The sequence below is a fragment of the Tetrapisispora phaffii genome, chromosome 1, assembly GCF_000236905.1.
Source record: "Tetrapisispora phaffii CBS 4417 chromosome 1, complete genome".
In the NCBI taxonomy this organism is placed as follows: Eukaryota; Fungi; Ascomycota; class Saccharomycetes; order Saccharomycetales; family Saccharomycetaceae; genus Tetrapisispora; species Tetrapisispora phaffii.
Window position 1 is genome coordinate 493,619 of NC_016520.1, and position 14,918 is coordinate 508,536.

The 14,918-nt window shown below is 33.3% G+C and overlaps 9 protein-coding genes across 9 annotated transcripts; 5 read left to right on the forward strand and 4 right to left on the reverse strand.

The window, feature by feature from the left end:
• Positions 1-63: 63 nt before the first annotated feature.
• TFC1 (transcription factor TFIIIC subunit TFC1) lies at positions 64-1,980 on the forward strand (the record flags this gene model as incomplete). Its single annotated transcript, XM_003683703.1, has 1 exon — positions 64-1,980. One exon carries the CDS (start codon positions 64-66, stop codon positions 1,978-1,980), a length of 1,917 nt encoding a protein of 638 aa, XP_003683751.1.
• Positions 1,981-2,408: 428 nt separating this feature from the next.
• MRPL36 (mitochondrial 54S ribosomal protein bL31m) lies at positions 2,409-2,999 on the forward strand (the record flags this gene model as incomplete). The annotated part of the gene is made up of 1 exon (XM_003683704.1): positions 2,409-2,999. One exon carries the CDS (start codon positions 2,409-2,411, stop codon positions 2,997-2,999), a length of 591 nt encoding a protein of 196 aa, XP_003683752.1.
• Positions 3,000-3,433: 434 nt separating this feature from the next.
• DIB1 (U4/U6-U5 snRNP complex subunit DIB1) lies at positions 3,434-3,868 on the forward strand (the record flags this gene model as incomplete). Its single annotated transcript, XM_003683705.1, has 1 exon — positions 3,434-3,868. One exon carries the CDS (start codon positions 3,434-3,436, stop codon positions 3,866-3,868), a length of 435 nt encoding a protein of 144 aa, XP_003683753.1.
• An 807-nt stretch (positions 3,869-4,675) lies between these two features.
• On the forward strand, positions 4,676-6,658 carry GRS1 (glycine--tRNA ligase; the record flags this gene model as incomplete). Its single annotated transcript, XM_003683706.1, has 1 exon — positions 4,676-6,658. The coding sequence occupies one exon, from the start codon at positions 4,676-4,678 to the stop codon at positions 6,656-6,658; it is 1,983 nt and encodes a 660-aa protein (XP_003683754.1).
• Positions 6,659-7,106: 448 nt separating this feature from the next.
• MUD1 (Mud1p) lies at positions 7,107-7,763 on the reverse strand (the record flags this gene model as incomplete). Its single annotated transcript, XM_003683707.1, has 1 exon — positions 7,107-7,763. The coding sequence occupies one exon, from the start codon at positions 7,761-7,763 to the stop codon at positions 7,107-7,109; it is 657 nt and encodes a 218-aa protein (XP_003683755.1).
• Positions 7,764-8,117: 354 nt separating this feature from the next.
• Positions 8,118-9,491, reverse strand: TPHA0A02400 (elongation factor 1-alpha; the record flags this gene model as incomplete). Its single annotated transcript, XM_003683708.1, has 1 exon — positions 8,118-9,491. The coding sequence occupies one exon, from the start codon at positions 9,489-9,491 to the stop codon at positions 8,118-8,120; it is 1,374 nt and encodes a 457-aa protein (XP_003683756.1).
• A 797-nt stretch (positions 9,492-10,288) lies between these two features.
• On the reverse strand, positions 10,289-11,485 carry MRL1 (Mrl1p; the record flags this gene model as incomplete). Its single annotated transcript, XM_003683709.1, has 1 exon — positions 10,289-11,485. One exon carries the CDS (start codon positions 11,483-11,485, stop codon positions 10,289-10,291), a length of 1,197 nt encoding a protein of 398 aa, XP_003683757.1.
• Positions 11,486-12,891: 1,406 nt separating this feature from the next.
• TPHA0A02415 (uncharacterized protein) lies at positions 12,892-13,200 on the forward strand (the record flags this gene model as incomplete). The annotated part of the gene is made up of 1 exon (XM_003683710.1): positions 12,892-13,200. One exon carries the CDS (start codon positions 12,892-12,894, stop codon positions 13,198-13,200), a length of 309 nt encoding a protein of 102 aa, XP_003683758.1.
• An 883-nt stretch (positions 13,201-14,083) lies between these two features.
• On the reverse strand, positions 14,084-14,860 carry TPHA0A02420 (uncharacterized protein; the record flags this gene model as incomplete). The annotated part of the gene is made up of 1 exon (XM_003683711.1): positions 14,084-14,860. The coding sequence occupies one exon, from the start codon at positions 14,858-14,860 to the stop codon at positions 14,084-14,086; it is 777 nt and encodes a 258-aa protein (XP_003683759.1).
• Positions 14,861-14,918: the final 58 nt, after the last annotated feature.

Below are 14,918 nucleotides of genomic sequence, written 5' to 3' on the forward strand. Positions count from 1 at the left end.
TTGATTTCAAATGCAAGTCTGAAGAGAATACCAGCATTTATTGATATAAGTAATAAGTAATCAATGGAGACGACTGCTAATATTGATGAACCGAACGTTAATATGTTCAACAACGTTCTCAAAGATGTAGATATGGATAATAGTGATGATATTGCATTGGAAGTTGCAACAGAGTATACATTAGACATTCCTCGAATTTCCAGTGTAGAATTGCCTCTTAAATTATCACATAATCCAGCAAGCATGGTTAAAGCAATTAGAATGTGTGGCGGTTTAGATAAAATAAAAGAAGTCTTAAGTGAGAATAGTGATTCTGAAAAGGTATTAGAATTATATTTGAATGAAGGACAGGATAATGATGGATCAGAAAAGTTTTTCAACGAACATGGGATTCAAGGTAAGAAGGTTCGTTTTAGAGATGAATCAGTCATTTTGAAGATAACGATGCCAAAGGGAACGTTGGCAGAGCATAATGGTAATATCCCCGAAGCTCTGTCATCATTAGATCACGATTCTTTTTCCGTAGTTCCGGTAGCAATTGTTAATAATACAATTAAATACAGAGAAATGTCAGATTTTCAAATTAGACTAGATAACAATCCTTCTGCAAACGAATTCAAGAACTCCTTTGGTTCGTTGGATTGGGGAAACTTTCAAAAATTTGTTAGATCCGTTCCTGATAATGACGTAAGACCCTATGAGAATATTAATAATATTGTATTGGATCGTAGTGCTTCCTATCCAAACACAGACTTCCAGTTACCGCCACCACCAAGGTTGTCTATGGTAGGCCTTCCATTCTTATATAAATATAAAGGAAATCCTTTTGCGGTCAAAAAATCAGATGGCGCAGCTGAGGTAAAAGGTTCCTATATTAAGAATTATCAAATATTCATTCACGGAATTGGTGAAGATGTTTCAATTCCGGTGCAAGCTGAAGAACAACTATTAAAAGATTTCGAACAGGCCAAAACTACTGGGGTGTATCCTGGCACCAAAAAAGAATCTAAGTTTTTTGAGTCTTTAGAGCAATGTATTGAAATTGTTACTAAATTGTTTGAAGAGAGACCTATATGGGTTAAAAGACATATTGATGGTATAGTACCGAAAAGCATTCATCATACCTTAAAAATTGCTCTAGCTTTAATGTCCTACAGATTTACTATGGGTCCATGGAGGAATACGTATATTAAGTTTGGTATTGATCCGAGAACTTCATCAGAATATGCAAAATATCAAACAGAATATTTTAAAATTGAAAGAAGACTATTAAAGTCACCTAATGTGTCCAAGAATATACCTAACCCTCCAAGTATAGTGTTTGAATCGAATGTTAAAAATGGTATTGATACCAGGTTTATATTTGACGGCAAGAGTATTCCTTGGTATTTGATGTTACAAATTGATTTATTAATTACTGAACCTAATATCGCAGAAATATTTGAGAAAATTGAGTATCTAGACAAAGCAAATGAAGGCACTGGTTGGTTTTCAGAATTAGATTTAACAAAAATAAGAAGAATTGTAAAATATGAGTTATGTTGTATGGCTCAAGGCAATTTTAGTTTCAATAAATATAAACTAAAATATTTTAAATCAATGATTTATACTAAAGAATCTATGATTGAAAATAAAGAGAAGGAAGAAAAAGATAATGACGGTGATTATAATATGGATAGTGATGTGAAGTCTAAGGATAGTGATGCCGATAATGATAATGATATCACAGTAGGGGATGCCGATAAAGCAGCTTTAGAAGCAGAGGAAGACGAGACCGAGCCAATTGTAAATATTGCACCTCTTGAGTCCAGTGGTAGCTCTTCGGAGGGATTTAAAAATGATCTAGATATGCAGGGTGAAATCGATTTGAATGCTGCATCATTTCAAGATATTCTATCCAGGATAAGAAAAATAGATTCTTCCGCAGCCAATAGATTAGAGAAAGAATTAAATGGATTCATACAGGAATCTCATCTTTGATTTTGTGATGATATAAGTATAAATATATATATATTGTAGATAATTGTAATTTATAATGAATAATATATCTATCTGCTGTGACTATATATTATGTTCTAGTTCATATACTTCTGAAGTAACTAATGATTAGATGGTATTGAACTACTCGTATACTATATCCGGGTAATATTTTGGAATTTTCATTTTTAACAACTTTTGAAATCTCAATATCTTCAACTCTAAGATTCAAATGCCTTTAAGAATAGTCACTTAAATGTTCAAAGATCACCAATGGTATTAGCAGAACATTAGAGACTAATTGACATTTAGTAATTGCTCCTATATTAACGAACTTTACTACTTCATTTATTGAAGGTGTGCTAAATACGTTAAAAGTTGCTACGGATATTCTTGAAAGAAGTACCATAAAACAAAACTATTCCGGGGCAATGCTGGGGAATTTTTTATCAAGAAGGTTTGCTTCAAGAGTTGCACAATCAGGTTCCAGTAATATGACTATTCCAAAAAGACCATTAAAGAAGATTCGGTTAGGTAAGGCCAGACCTGCTATATATTATCAATTTGATGTGAAAGTTGAGTTAAGTGATGGAAGTGTGATTAAGAGAAGATCTCAATTCCCAAAAGATGAGATAAGATTGATTCAAGATCAAAGAAATAATATATTGTGGAATAAAAGCAGAACAGACTTGGTTGTTGTCGATGCCAATGCTGGCGGTAGCATGGATAAGTTTAAACAAAAATATAGTTCTATATTTAATGTTGAAGACAGTAAGAAAGGAATGGGAGCGGATGCTATTGAGGAGGAAGTAGCGGCAAACATAGTTGATGCTGCAAAGGAGACCTCAGAAAAGACAAAATCTGTTAAATCCGGAAAAATCACTGAGGATTCCAAGAAGGATGAACCGGAAGTGGAACACGATGCATTTGGTGTTGACGATTATTTGTCTATCTTGGATGATGAATCGTCTCAAATTAAGTCAGGCAAATTGGCAGTTAAACAAAGACAAAAGAAGAAATAAACATAGTCAAATAGCATAAAATTGAACTTTACTATATTCTTTGCACCATTACGTGACTGTTAAGTGTTTGTAAATAATCTTTATGAAAAAAAAAGAAATAATGTAATAGCAGTTCCAGTAATAAATAGATAATCATGTATATATTTATAAAAAATACCAATTTCAAATAAGTTAGACCATTCTTATACAATAAATATAATATATAATATTATTTATATAGTAGTGAAGGGTATCGCTATCGTGAAAGTGTACGGAAAAAATAGCCAGAGATCCTTTGCAAAAGTAATAGATTAAGTTCCATTATTAAAGTAAACTTTAAAGAGAGGTAGACGTTCAGTTATATTTTGAAAACGACGATATAGCTATCATCATGTTAATATGACATGAAGATAAATCAAGTTTGATTTAGTTTAAATCATAAATAAGTGACGAAAATGGGTAGTGTCTTTTTACCACATCTTCATACTGGATGGCACGTTGACCAAGCCATTGTCACGGAAAAGGAAAGATTGGTAATAGTAAGGTTCGGTAAGGATACTGATAAGGAATGTATGCTAATGGATGAAATATTGTACTCAATTGCTGAGAAAGTTAGGAATTTTGCCGTAATTTATCTGTGTGATACAACAGAAGTGCCCGACTTCAATGAGATGTATGAATTAGATGACCCGATGACATTAATGTTTTTCTACAAGAACAAGCATATGATGTGTGATTTTGGTACTGGTAATAATAATAAGATGAATTTCAACATTGATGATGAGCAAGAACTGATAGATATAATTGAAGTAATATTCAGAGGAGCAAGAAAAAATAAAGGTCTAGTTGTGTCTCCATATGACTATAATGATAGGAGGGTGCGTGATTAGCGACGTGAATAGCAACTCATTGCATTTTCAGAGAGTCCTCTACCCTCTTTACAAATCAACTGTCACTGTAGTAAAACCTCTCAAACAGGAAATAGTAATACTTTAAGGAAGACTTTTTACTATGGGGAGCGTTGCATCGCAGTCTGGAAACCACAGTAGCAGTGCTGCTGGGATTTTGTTCTCGATCAATCATTGTACATGTAAATAAGCTTCAGAGGGCACTTTAAGTTCTCCATATAAGTTCATTAGAACTACTATCTGGTATGCATTATGGCTTGGTCCATACCATGTACCTAAATTGAAGTATGAAGCGATGAGCATTACCCGCTCTGCACATTTTCATCACCGGCAACGAGCACACTTTTCTTGAAAGTTTTCTTTTGTTCAATTTTTTTTCAGAAAATTTCAAAGCTCATCGATTTTTTGCAAATACTGCTGAACAAGTTGTAAGAACAAACTGATTGATTTTGATATTTGATATTCTCTTTTAATCAATTACATACTTTTATTAAATAAAGGTCAATTAACTATAATAAAAGTTGATTCTGATGGGTATGTACGATCTTTCTTTCCATCTTTCTTTTTTTGTAGATGTTAGTGTTTTAAATTTGTTGTTAAATTTGTTCATTTTTGAAGGCAGATGCTTCTTGAACTTTTATTTATTTTTATTTCTTTCTGTCAATATATAATTATTAAAGTTTATATAACTTGCTAATATTCAAATTGTGGGTCCTTCGTAACTTTTCTAAGAGGCTATATACTCAAGCTATCCGAAATACAAAAAAGAAGTCTGTCAAAATTTCTAAGATGACTGTTGAAGATATTCAAAAAGCTAAGGCAGCTATTCCATTTAACAGAGAACAATTAGAAAGTGTTCTAAGAGGTAGATTCTTCTACGGTCCATCTTTCGACTTATATGGTGGTGTCGCCGGTTTATACGACTATGGTCCACCTGGTTGTGCTTTCCAAGCCAATATTGTTGATATCTGGAGAAAGCATTTCATTTTAGAGGAAGATATGTTAGAGGTTGACTGTACTATGTTGACTCCTCACGATGTCTTGAAGACTTCTGGTCATGTTGACAAATTCTCTGATTGGATGTGTAAAGATAAGAAAACTGGTGAAATTTTCAGAGCTGATCATTTGGTTGAAGAAGTTCTAGAAGCCAGATTGAAAGGTGACAAAGAAGCCAGAGGTGTTGTTTCCGAGGAAGTTGAAGAGAGTGATGACAAGAAAAGAAGAAAGAAGAAGGTCAAGCAAATCAAAGCTGTCAAATTAGAAGACGCTGTTGCAAAGGAATACGAAGAAGTTTTAGCAAAGATTGATGGTTACTCTGGTACTGAATTAGGTGACTTAATGGAAAAATACAAGATTGGTAACCCAGTTACTGGTGACGAATTGGAACCACCAAAGGCTTTCAACTTAATGTTTGAAACTGCTATTGGTCCATCCGGTGCTATGAGAGGGTTCTTAAGACCTGAAACTGCACAAGGTCAATTCTTGAACTTCAACAAATTATTAGAATTTAACAACGGTAAAACTCCATTCGCCTCCGCCTCTATTGGCAAATCCTTCAGAAATGAAATTTCCCCAAGAGCTGGTTTATTGAGAGTTAGAGAATTCTTAATGGCTGAAATTGAACATTTCTTAGATCCTCTAGATAAATCTCATCCAAAATTCGAAGAAGTTAAGCACATTAAATTATCTTTCCTGCCACGTGAAGTACAAGAAGCTGGTTCTACTGAACCTGTTGTTAAGACAATTGGAGAAGCCGTTGAATCTAAGATGGTTGACAATGAAACTTTAGGTTATTTCATTTCTAGAATTTACCAATTTTTAACCACCATCGGTGTCGATGAAACTAAATTAAGATTCCGTCAACACATGGGTAATGAAATGGCCCATTATGCTACTGACTGTTGGGATGCCGAATTGAAAACTTCTTACGGTTGGATTGAATGTGTTGGTTGTGCTGATAGATCCGCTTACGATTTAACCGTTCATGCTAACAAAACTAAAGAAAAGTTAGTAGTTAGACAAAAATTGGAAACCCCAGTTGAAGTTACCCAATGGGAAATAGATTTAACTAAAAAATTATTTGGTCCTAAATTTAGAAAGGATGCTCCAAAGGTTGAAGCTTTCTTATTGAACTTATCTCAAGAAGAATTAGAAAAGAATGCAGCTTTGCTAAAATCTGACGGTAAACTTACTTTCACCGTTCCAGAAGTTGAATCTGAAGTTGAATTAGATGACAAATTCATTACTATTGAAAAGAGAACTAAGGTCGAACACGTCAGAGAATACATTCCAAATGTCATTGAGCCATCTTTCGGTATTGGTCGTATCATTTACGCTGTATTTGAACATTCATACTGGAGCAGACCAGAAGATACTGCTAGATCTGTTTTATCGTTCCCACCATTAGTTGCTCCAACGAAGGTTCTATTGGTTCCTCTATCTAATCATAAGGATTTAGCTCCAGTTACCGCAAAAATATCTAAGGTCTTAAGAAAAGAAAAGATTCCATTTAAGGTTGATGACTCTGGTGTGTCTATCGGTAAGAGATACTCCCGTAATGATGAGTTAGGTACACCATTTGGTGTTACTATTGATTTCGAATCTGTTAAGGACGGTTCCGTTACTCTAAGAGAAAGAGACAGTACTAAGCAAGTAAGAGGTTCCGCTGAAGATATCATAAAGGCCATCCGTGAAATTACATATAACGGTGTCACATGGGAAGAAGGTACAAAGAACTTAGAACCATTCGTTACTAACATTGATTCCGAATAAATTATTGAAAATTAATTTATAAATATATATACTAATCTACTATTTTCCAACTAGGATGCTTTATATTAATGTAACTTTTTATTTCCTTTCCCTCTTTAATTAATCATAAATAAATACTTAAAAAAGTATATAGTATTCATTACATTATTCATGAAATATAAGATTAGTCCAGTAAGTAATGCATGTCTTGTTCACTTAGAAACGTATTTTGTCTATTTTGCAAATGTTATTGATAGTATGCTATCATTCCAATGCAGTTCTGGGCCAAACTTTTGACTGATTTCTGTTGCACTTTTAATATCTTCATATTCTACAAAAGCCAATTGACGAACACTAACTAATCTGACTTCTTTCAAATATTGTGAAAAAAATAGAGTATTAAGTTCATCTAAAGTTGTATTAGGTGGTAGGTTTTGAACTAACAGAATATTATTAGGTGGATTGGATGCTATAGAAGTAGAGATTTTGGTGGCAGATTCTTCTTTTCTTGTATCTTTATTGTCTTTAGTTTTTGTATTTTTGAACTATCGATAATATTTTGTTCTTTTCTAAGCTTGGTAGAGATCTCTTCAATTTCATCTTCTGATATACCACGTTTTCGTAATGATGCTCTTACTCTTCTAATCTTTCTTTTTAATTGTTTTTCGACTAACAAGTCATTGTTTCTGCTTAACTCTTTCTTCGATTTTCTTGATTTCAAAACTTTTTTTAGTAATGATTGGTTTCTCATTGCAAGGCCTAGTAATGAATCCTTATTAGCGTATTTTATTCTGACTCTTTGCGAGTTTATTTTAAAATTGGAGTACTGACTTCTAAATTCCTTGGCTTTAGCATGGTTTTCAAATGTTAGAAAGCACTGTTTTTTCAAAGATAGCTTTCTGGATAGTGAAATAGATACAATACCTTTTTCTTCATCCAGTAACTTTTCCTTGTTTATACCTTCAAGTGTGTGCAATGGTAACTCAGAAGATGTGATATATTTATTAGTTGGATTAATTTGTGATAATAAGAACTTTATAAAGTTATCCTTACTTTCTGGACGAGATGGAAGGTTGCTCAGATACAAAGTTCTCACTGGCACACTTTTGTTGTCTTTGGGCAGCATTTTGGAGATATGATGTAACAGTGCCGTAAGTTATATAAATGATATGCTATTAATTATAAAATTATTTTCCATTGCATTTTAACGATTGTTTATATTAAATTTTTATATGTTGTTAATGGAAGAAAAAGATAATGAAATTAATTAATTACATTATCAATATTCTTCATATTAATAAAATGAACATATATTTTTTGAAATTATTTCATAACTACTACATAAAAGAAGAAAATTTGATATATGACTATTGATTAATCACGCTATATATAAGGATTTAATAACCCAATTAACTAAATACATAGGAAATAAAGATATAAATATTGAAATGAAATGAATTAAAAATACAAATCACTATCCTTATTTAGTAGCCTTTTGAGCAGCCTTGGTGACCTTACCAGCCTTGTCAGTCTTGACAACGGACTTGATAACACCGACAGCGACAGTTTGTCTCATATCTCTGACAGCGAATCTACCTAATGGTGGGTAGTCAGTGAAAGCTTCAACACACATTGGCTTAGATGGGACGAACTTAACTAAAGCGGCGTCACCAGATTTCAAGAATTTTGGAGCATCTTCGATCTTCTTACCGGATCTTCTGTCGTTCTTTTCTAATAATTCATCGAATTTACAAGCGATGTGAGCAGTGTGACAATCTAAGACTGGAGAGTAACCAGCAGAGATTTGACCTGGGTGGTTTAAGACGATAACAGTGGCGTTGAAAGATTCAGAGGCCTTTGGTGGATCGTTCTTGGAGTCACCACAGACGTTACCTCTTCTAATTTCCTTAACGGAAACATTCTTGACGTTGAAACCGACGTTGTCACCTGGAACACCTTGTTCTAATTGTTCGTGATGCATTTCGACGGATTTAACTTCGGTAGTAACACCGGCTGGGGCGAAAGTGACAACCATACCTGGCTTGATAACACCGGTTTCGACTCTACCGACTGGCACAGTACCAATACCACCAATCTTGTAAACATCTTGTAATGGTAATCTTAATGGCTTGTCAGTTGGTCTGGATGGTTGTTCAATGGCGTCAATGGCGTCTAATAAAGTCTTACCCTTGACAACACCGGCCTTGGTTTCCTTTTCCCAACCCTTGTACCAAGGAGCATTAGTGGTAGCTTCAATCATGTTGTCACCATTCCAACCAGAGATTGGAACGAATGGAACAGTCTTTGGGTTGTAACCGACCTTCTTGATGAAGTTGGAGGTTTCCTTGATAATTTCAGTGAATCTGGATTCATCCCAGTTGACGGAGTCCATCTTGTTGACAGCAACAATTAATTGTTTAACACCTAGAGTGTAAGCTAATAAAGCGTGTTCTCTGGTTTGACCATCCTTGGAAATACCGGCTTCGAATTCACCGACACCACCAGCAATGATTAAAATAGCACAATCAGCTTGGGAAGTACCGGTAATCATGTTCTTGATGAAATCTCTGTGACCTGGAGCATCAATAACGGTAACTTGGTACTTTGGAGTTTCGAACTTCCATAAAGCGATATCGATAGTGATACCTCTTTCTCTTTCGGCCTTTAACTTGTCTAAAACCCAAGCGTACTTGAAAGAACCCTTACCTAATTCGGCAGCTTCCTTTTCAAACTTTTCGATGGTTCTCTTGTCAATACCACCACACTTGAAGATTAAGTGACCGGTGGTAGTAGATTTACCTGAATCGACATGACCAATGACGACAACGTTAATGTGAGACTTCTCTTTACCCATTTTGATTGTGTTGATTTATTGTACTTTTCTGAGTCTTGAACAAATAAAAAATAGTTAAAAAATTGTATAGTAAAATAGAATGGTAATTAGTATAATAGTAAGTACAAAATCTTAAATATTGATTTAAAAGAAAGAAGGATATATATATATTATTTATCCAATGTGCTTTTAAAAAAATTTTTGGAAAATATAAAAATAAAAAAAAAAAATAAAAAGTGAAAATTAAATGTGAACTCGATGGATTATATACAATTTTTTTGAAAAAATGAATTTAAATCAAAAAAATTAATTGAAAGATGGAAGTTTAAGATGTGTCACTGTGAACTTTCTTAGTATTCATCGTTCTCACTTATCGATACTTGTCGCAATAATGGAGAGAGAGAGCTACAAGCAATCTTATTGAACCAATTGAGACTTGATTATGGTTCATATCACCCTCTCCTTATGCATTTAGTCTTTGAGCTTGCTTGTAGTCGGGTGTCGATAAGCTCAGAATTGTTATGGTATGGCATGGTAAGGGCGGAACTGAGAAGGGAGCATGCCATTTAGTAATGTGTTGTAAAAATCGTTCGTATCTTCTTTCACATGGAAACTCCTTCTTGCTCCCACTTCGAGCCAATTTCCTGTAAAACATTTATTGTCGTTTGGAAATATGTGTGGGTGTACAGTCACTCCAAATACTTTTTAACTTCACGTGATTTCTAATTATATCAATTATTATTACTATTACTGTTATGACGGTTGTTGTAACTATATGTTCCTATATGCTGTATATTAAACCATGAGATTAATCATATCTATATGCTTCTGTTTATATTGTCGTGATTTGACGCACTGGTCGAACTGTTGTTATTGTCTGTTGGTACCAGTGACGATGGAGAATTAGTGTTATAGCGATCTAGATTATCCAAAATATTATTTTGAATTTCCATATCTCTAATAAATGAATCTTGTGATCTGTCCGATGCACTCAACCGTATGGTTCCTTCATTGTTGTTTGGTTGGCTGAATGGATTCGATATTCTTGAATATGCTCCGGTGTTGATTTGATATTTAGAAGCCATATTTTCTCTTGATAGTCTCTTTACGATTATATTTGGAATTCTTGAAACTTTGTTGACGATGAATTTTATTACCATTTTCCATTTTGGTTCATTTTCAATTATCTCCCATCTAGTTTGATAAGAATCACCTCTATTGTTTGAAAAATAGCTGCTGTTGTTATGATGACTAGAACTATTTGAACTAATCATTTTTAACATTTGTCTTCTTGCAACTTCGACTAAAAAGAAAACAAAAAGATACCAAAAAAATACGTTTAACATTAACATCGTTGCTCTGATGAGAAGTTGACATGCATATATACTTCTAACTTCAAACATATATGCACAATCATGTAAACTTCCCAAGAAATTAATTTGAGCATTAGTTTGAATTTCTCTATCACAAACAAAGTTAATTAATGTAGATCTACGCTCGTTACCATTAGGACATATAGAGCCATTTGCATACCTTAGTGTTATTTTTCTATTAACAATACTTCTATCACCTAATAAAATCGGCTTTGTATTAAAATTACCTATGGAAATATATTCTTTTGTTGAATTATCGAAGAAATAAGCACCTGTACTATTTGTTAATGGAAAATCTGGTTCTTCTTGTTGTTTAGAAGTAATGGCGCTAGAACAAATACTCAAAGTGAAATTGTTATAGGTGCATGGGGAATCGTAATCCCATCCTTTAACCAGCCATCTTGTCTTTGGTGTTATTGGTGACTGTTGGTTATTGCGACTTTTATTATCACTTGAGTCAGGAAGGTTAGTCCGCTTATTTGGAGTAGGTGTTAATTGTGATAAATCGATATACGATTCTGTTTTATGGTTTATTAGAGCACAAAATAAGTCTTTTTCGTCATCATCTAAATTATCACTCAAGTCGTGATTGAAACCAAATACTAACAGGGAAAATAAACTCAGTAACATCAAAACCTTCATTTTGAAATCAATACTATGAAATTTAAATGTTATTTCAGATATATTCTTGTTCAACGAAAATATAAGTGTTACGTTGTCTGTGCTTGTATTTCAGCCTTACTGCCACGATTGCGGGAGGTTTACTACGATTTATTATAATACTTTTAACTGACTGACTTAACTAATTAAGATATACATTTTTTAAAATGTGTTACTTCCAGACCTTGAATTACCTATCATACAATGCGTCACGTGATAAGCCAAGCTTTTACTAATCATAGTCGTCGCTATACATAAAGGCATACCGTTCTGCAACACCATGGCTATTTGATCTTGTGAAGTCATCTACATATCTTTGGAACATGGTAGAACCCTGTGATGCAAAATGCTCTCTCATTTAAACAACGAAGAGACGACAGCACATTGAGCCGCGAGTTCTAGAAACTATCACAAATATCTTACAATATATTTTTATGCACAACTGTTACTATTAAGCAATGATCATATCTGTATCAACAACATCATCATACTGTAAACTTTAATGTATAGGTAAATTAAGATCATCAGCACAACCAACTCACATATAAGTCATTGATCATCTAAAAAAGAAAACAAGAACTGAACCATTTCCAGAAATTTCAAATAAAAAATGAGCACATATCGCTGATACAAGTTAGAACAGAGGAAGTGATTGTTAATGAATGGACTCAAAAGTAAACTACGGTATAAAATCTCTACGAAGCAATCGTTGTCTTGGTCCCTGGTATGGATGAGACTCTTAGACCTTAGCAAGTGACCTCAAAATAGTTCAACGATGCCCAAACTTGTTAAATCGTTCGTAAAATTTTCAGAACTTTTTTTTTTAAAAAAACATTGTTTGAGACAAATTAGCTGAAAACCTTGGTATCATTCGTTGTTTCTTGCCTTATTTAGCTATGTTCATTGAATGTTTCTTAGAAGCAACTTACTTCTAAGAGTAACGTTGTAGTATTTTTGCGTTGTTAATGCTGTTGTTGTTATTATATTCTTATTGTTCATAAAAGGTATGGCGTGAGTTCTGCTGTTTCATATCGTACTTGTATTATATTCGTGTAGAATGAATGTCTCTTTAAGTCATCGCCATTATTGCTGTATGTCTATTGTATGTAAATGAAAAATTATGCTTGTATTTTAATAGTATGGTGTGGATGATAATGTATTTTAAGACTAATTTTATTAAATAAATCAATTGGTTATCAAATTATTTGGTATATAATGGAGGGTATGTTTTCGGTTTTTAAGAGTTTGTAATTCTGTTGTAGTTATCTTTTCGTATGTCTTGTTTCATCATCGGTTTATAGAAATATATCAGTGTCGAATAGTTAGTTTTCGAGTAGTATCTCTTATCCATAACTTTTCAAGTTTACAAATTTACAAATTCAATAAAAATGTCTGCTCCTTCCTGTCAATGTGGTCCTGACTGTAAAAACACCTGTTCCGGTGGTGCTTCATGTTGTTGCAAGAACAACTCTTGCGCTTCTTCGTGTCAATGTGGTGATTCATGTGCTAAGAATTGTGGTGCTTCATGCAAATGTGCTGCTAAGGGCGCTGCTGCTTCATCCTGCAAATGTGGTTCAGAGTGCACTAAACTATGTGGTTCCAACTGCACTTGTGCAACCAAGAAACCAGAAGATAAATGCAAATGTTCTTCAACTTGCGCTGAAAAATGTGGTTCATCATGTAAATGTGGTGCCTAAGTTACAGGTACGTTTATGATGAATTAGCTTCAATAAAAATGCTTCGAACTGCATTCGGCTGCCATAATTGATACTGGAAGGTTGCTATTTATATAATTAACACCATTCTCAAGTTTATAATATCAAGATTTTTTATAATGGTTTAGGTTTATTCACGATTGTTCCCATTGCTTTAGCAAAGGTTATCAATGATTTTTCTTATATACATTTTGTGTATATTTTGACATTAATAAGTTTATTATAATTTTTAACTCTTTTGTCCATTATATATAATTGCATGTTAAAGATCAGTTCAGGAAGACCGTCATAGGGAAATTCTTAGACCATAGTGTGCATAGCAAGGTAATTAGTCACGATAGAGATTAACTAATAATGCCTGCTCTCTTCCCTTGTTATGTTCGTTATATATTATTTGTATATGACAGTTAGTCGATGAGAAGAATCGGATCAGTAACAATAGTGCTTCCACAGATTTATTAAGATACCAGTACTATTAGTGATAGTTAGTGATATTCTACTTCGAAAGTAAATAAAGACCAATTGAAATTCATTTTGTAGCCATGGTTATCATTGGGATTAAATCTTCTTTTTATTTATTTTTAATATCAAATTTTTAATTTAACATTTTGTTAATCCAATTAGTAGGGATCATAAATGTTACACCAAACATAAATAAAATTGTAGTAAATGTAAAAAGAATAAGTTTAAGAAACAACCTAGGGAACCTGCTAATGATACTTTCCCGATACTTCTGCAATATTCTCATTGCTACAAGGTAAAGAGAAAGCAAACTTTAGATTAATTTCGTTTCCTAACTAACTGTACAACGCAAATTTAAGTTATATAGAAATGGATTTTTAAAAAAGTATTTGGATATTAATAACTATTTACCTATCGATTTTTTTAAATGGTCAAACATATATGGTACATCTTTGGAAACTGTTTTGGCGATTGTAGCATTTTGTAAGAATTTTGGAATATTGCCACCTGCATCACTACTTGTACACATTGTCCAAGTAAAGTCTTCTGTTTTATAATTATATTCTAATTTCTCGACACCAATATAGTATGCCTTAGTATGATTCAGATGTATCGTACTTTCTTTTAATGGCTTGTCTGCTACTAACGATATGATTAATGAAGTTTCTATTCCAGTTTCTTCATTCATAAATGGTTCTATTGGGTAAACCCACTCATTAAATTCTCTAGTTGTCAATGGTTTACCTAATTCGTATTCCAGATTGACCAGAACCCACCCGGATTCTGTCCTTTGCATCACCTCGACTTTATTTAACACCTCAATGTATTCTAGTTCCAATTCAGATCTCTTAGCTCTATCCTCCATTACCCACTCACCTTTATCATTTCTCTCAACACCAACCAAGTAGTAAAGTATTTTCTCGTATACTTTCTTCTCAATCTTATGCTTAGAGACTCTACTTAACCAGTAGTCTGCGTCTACGGTAGTGGAGTAACATTGGACTTTAATATCTTTATTATCCTTTTGAAAGTTCTTGTTTTTGAAATCGTAACATTTACCTTTCTTCCACTTGGTGACAACATCTCTAGTCATTTGTAAACCAGCATTAATCAATTCAATCTTATCTTTAGGCAATTCGGCTTCCTTAAATGGTTTACTAGATATACGTAGCACAGTCATCTCTTCAAAATAGTATTTTATTTCTTGTTCTGCTCACTTGATCAAATGAAGCTGTTAT